The sequence below is a fragment of the Salmo salar genome, chromosome ssa14 (genome assembly GCF_905237065.1).
Source record: "Salmo salar chromosome ssa14, Ssal_v3.1, whole genome shotgun sequence".
In the NCBI taxonomy this organism is placed as follows: domain Eukaryota; kingdom Metazoa; phylum Chordata; class Actinopteri; order Salmoniformes; family Salmonidae; genus Salmo; species Salmo salar.
This window is the reverse complement of record NC_059455.1, coordinates 91221445-91225261: the sequence shown is the minus strand read 5'-3', so window position 1 is coordinate 91225261 and position 3817 is coordinate 91221445. Positions and strand designations below refer to the sequence as shown.

The 3817-nt window shown below is 45.6% G+C and overlaps 1 protein-coding gene across 1 annotated transcript in view; it reads left to right on the top strand.

Moving 5' to 3' along the window:
• Positions 1–559: 559 nt before the first annotated feature.
• LOC106570589 (integrin beta-8) overlaps positions 560–3817 on the top strand; it is a 33432-nt gene continuing 30174 nt past the window's right edge. Inside the window, exon 1 of the mRNA XM_045694953.1 lies at positions 560–931. Within this exon, the coding sequence (XP_045550909.1) occupies positions 649–931 (283 nt within the window). The 5' untranslated portion in view covers positions 560–648. The remainder of the gene's footprint in view (positions 932–3817) is intronic.

The following is a 3817-nucleotide window of genomic DNA, read 5'->3' as shown; positions in this document are numbered from 1 at the left end:
ATGTATGACCATATTAGCGACACATATTTCCCTCAGATTACACAGATCCACAAAGAATTCGAAAACAAACCCAATTTTGATAAACTCCCATATCTACTGGGTGAAATACGACAGTGTGCCATCACAGCAGCACGATTTGTGACCTTTGCCACAAGAAAAGGGCAACCAGTGAAGAACAAACACCATTGTAAATACAACCCATATTTATGTTTATTTATTTTCCCTTTTGTACTTGAACTATTTGCACATCGTTACAACACAGTATACTATGTGTAATGTTTACTGTAACTTTTTATTGTTTATTAGACTTTTGTTTATTATCTACTTCACTTGCTTTGGCAATCTTAACATGTTTCCCATGCCAGTAAAGCCCTTGGAATGAATTGAGAGATGAAGTAAGAGAGAGGGAGCGAATTTCTCATGCAGGGAGAAAATTAGCACATGGACGTGAAACGCTCAAGGTTGAAACATAGCAAAGAACAATTCTAAAAACACAGGACAGGTGTTATTCGAACGGGCTCAGTCTCTCCTGGGACGCAGAATGTGCTGGGGAATGCACAAAACAACAGCTGCTACGATGAGAGAGAAAGAGAGATGTCTCGTTTTCACTTTCTCCTTTTCGCTTTAAAGCTTGCCTGGTGATTGTACATGAAGCAGATTAATGGGGGGGAAATAAAAAAACGATGCACCAACGACCACCGTGCATTCCCAGCGCTGCTTCTTGTTCGCGCGGACGCAAGGTATTTCCCGGTTGATTGCTGCTATCGGACAGTGTCAGTAGCGGTCTGTGAGCGGAGCTGCTGCTGCTGCTGTCTCGACTACAAGCCTGCCTCTGGTGTGGATATGACTTCCTGGCTACGTAAATACGACAATCCTGTGCTGCTCTTCCTGCTCTTGGCCGCTAACATCACCAGCGGGAGCTCTCGTTCCGGTGAGTCCCAGAATACACCTCGATAGCTCGGCTGGGCGACTGCAGACAGAACGACCGGAGACGGATCATTACTAAATGGATAACGTCATCATTGTGTCAATGGGTGTGACAGATGAATGAATAAAGCAATCATTAACAATGAATGAATATGTCAGTGTGTCCCGGATTTGCGTTTATTATGTTATGTCTAGTTTATGAGACCAGTCCGGATAATAGTCCCGACTCGTCACCCTGCTGGTCATCTATCAGTGTCCACGACGCGACGTTGCGCTCAAACACGTTATTCTGTCAATAACAATGAAAATCACATATAGCCTATCAATGCACTGCATCTATCAAATACATGTTGCATACTGTTATATGCTCAGACTTATATTATAAATCTCTTCAGGCATTCAAAAGGCGTTGATTATGTTTATCACGGCATTGATATGTCAGAGTTGTGATCAGCCTCGACTTAGTTAGTACCGATGTTAGTACCGATGTAGCCTGTGTTGTGTTTTCAAGCTGTAACTTAATTACACAGTAATTAAGTCAGAGCTGCTTGTTAATTCACTAATTCATCATAAATTAATTTAACAAATGAGTCAAGCTGGGACCTGCAGCATTCCTAACAAGGCCTACATAACATTACGAAATCTCACAGGGAATGCTATTGATTTGGTAGTGGAATTAGGTCCATATGCGGGACATTGTTTAGAAGCACAGTATTTGCCTACTCTACTGTCTGTAGCATAATTACTCTGATTAATGTGTTTGACTGCATGGTGAAGGTGATTTTTTTAAACCTTTATTTAACTAGTCAAGTCAGTTAATAACAAATTCTTATTTACAATGACGGCCTACTGGGGAACAGTGGGTTAACTGCCTTGTTCAGGGACAGAACGACAGATGTTTTACCTTGTCAGCTCAGGGATTCGATCTAGCAACCTTTCGGTTACTGGCCCAATGCTCTAACTAGGTTACCTGCCGTCCCTACACTCTAACCACTAGGCTACCTGCCGTCCCTACACTCTAACCACTAGGCTACCTGCCGTCCCTACACTCTAACCACTAGGCTACCTGCCCCCCCTACACTCTAACCACTAGGCTACCTGCCGTCCCTACACTCTAACCACTAGGCTACCTGCCGTCCCTACACTCTAACCACTAGGCTACCTGCCCCCCTACACTCTAACCACTAGGCTACCTGCCATCCCTACACTCTAACCACTAGGCTACCTGCCGTCCCTACACTCTAACCACTAGGCTACCTGCCGTCCCTACACTCTAACCGCTAGGCTACCTGCCCCCCCCTACACTCTAACCACAAGGCTACCTGCCATCCCTACACTCTAACCACTAGGCTACCTGCCATCCCTACACTCTAACCACTAGGCTACCTGCCGTCCCTACACTCTAACCACTAGGCTACCTGCCGTCCCTACACTCTAACCACTAGGCTACCTGCCGACCCTACACTCTAACCACTAGGCTACCTGGCGTCCCTACACTCTAACCACTAGGCTACCTGCCGTCCCTACACTCTAACCACTAGGCTACCTGCCATCCCTACACTCTAACCACTAGGCTACCTGCCCCCCTACACTCTAACCACTAGGCTACCTGCCCCCCCTACACTCTAACCACTAGGCTACCTGCCGTCCATACAGTCTAACCACTAGGCTACCTGCCGTCCCTACACTCTAACCACTAGGCTACCTGCCCCCCCTACACTCTAACCACTAGGCTACCTGCCGTCCCTACACTCTAACCACTAGGCTACCTGCCGTCCCTACACTCTAACCACTAGGCTACCTGTAATAAAGCCCTTTTGTAGGGGAAAAATCATTCTGATTGGCTGGGTGTGAACTCCATAGATTAGGGCCTAATGAATTTCTTTTCAATTGACTAATTTCCTTATATGAAGGGCTGATCTTGTGAGTAAACTTGTGAAATAACTACACTGGAGCACCTGTACACACACACACACACACACACATACACACACACACACACACACACACACACACACACACACACACACACACACACACACACACACACACACACACACACACACACACACACACACACACACACACACACACACACACACACACACACACACACACACACACACACACACACACACACACACACACACACACACACACACACACACACACACACACACACACACACACACACACACACACACACACACACACACACACACACACACACACACACACACACACACACACACACACACACACACACACACACACACATATACACACATACACACAGTCTTGTACAGCTAACCCTGTGGGGACACACAATTCAGTCCGATTCAAAATCTTATTTTCCCTTAACCTAACCCGTACTCTTACTCTTACCCTAACCTTAACCCTAGCCCTAACCTTAACCCAAAAACCTAACCTTAACCCTAGCCCTAACCTTAACCCAAAAACCTAACCTTAACCCTAACCCTAACCTTAACCCAAAAACCTAACCTTAACCCTAACCCTAACCTTAACCCAAAAACCTAACCTTAACCCTATGCCTAGGTCCTAAAACGAACCCTAGCTCCTAACCCTAACCCTTAACATAATTCTAACACTAATTCTGATCTTAACCCTAAACCCCCTAGAAATAGCATTTGACCTCGTGGGGACTAACAAACACACACACACACACACACACACACACACACACACACACACACACACACACACACACACACACACACACACACACACACACACACACACACACACACACACACAGAGTAAGTTGTTGTGACTAAATTGTTTCTCTACATTCCTGATTTAAACATGGCGATTGACCTTAACAGAGTCTTAGTGCTGCATGGTTAATGATGGTTTCCACAGTCAGTCTTTC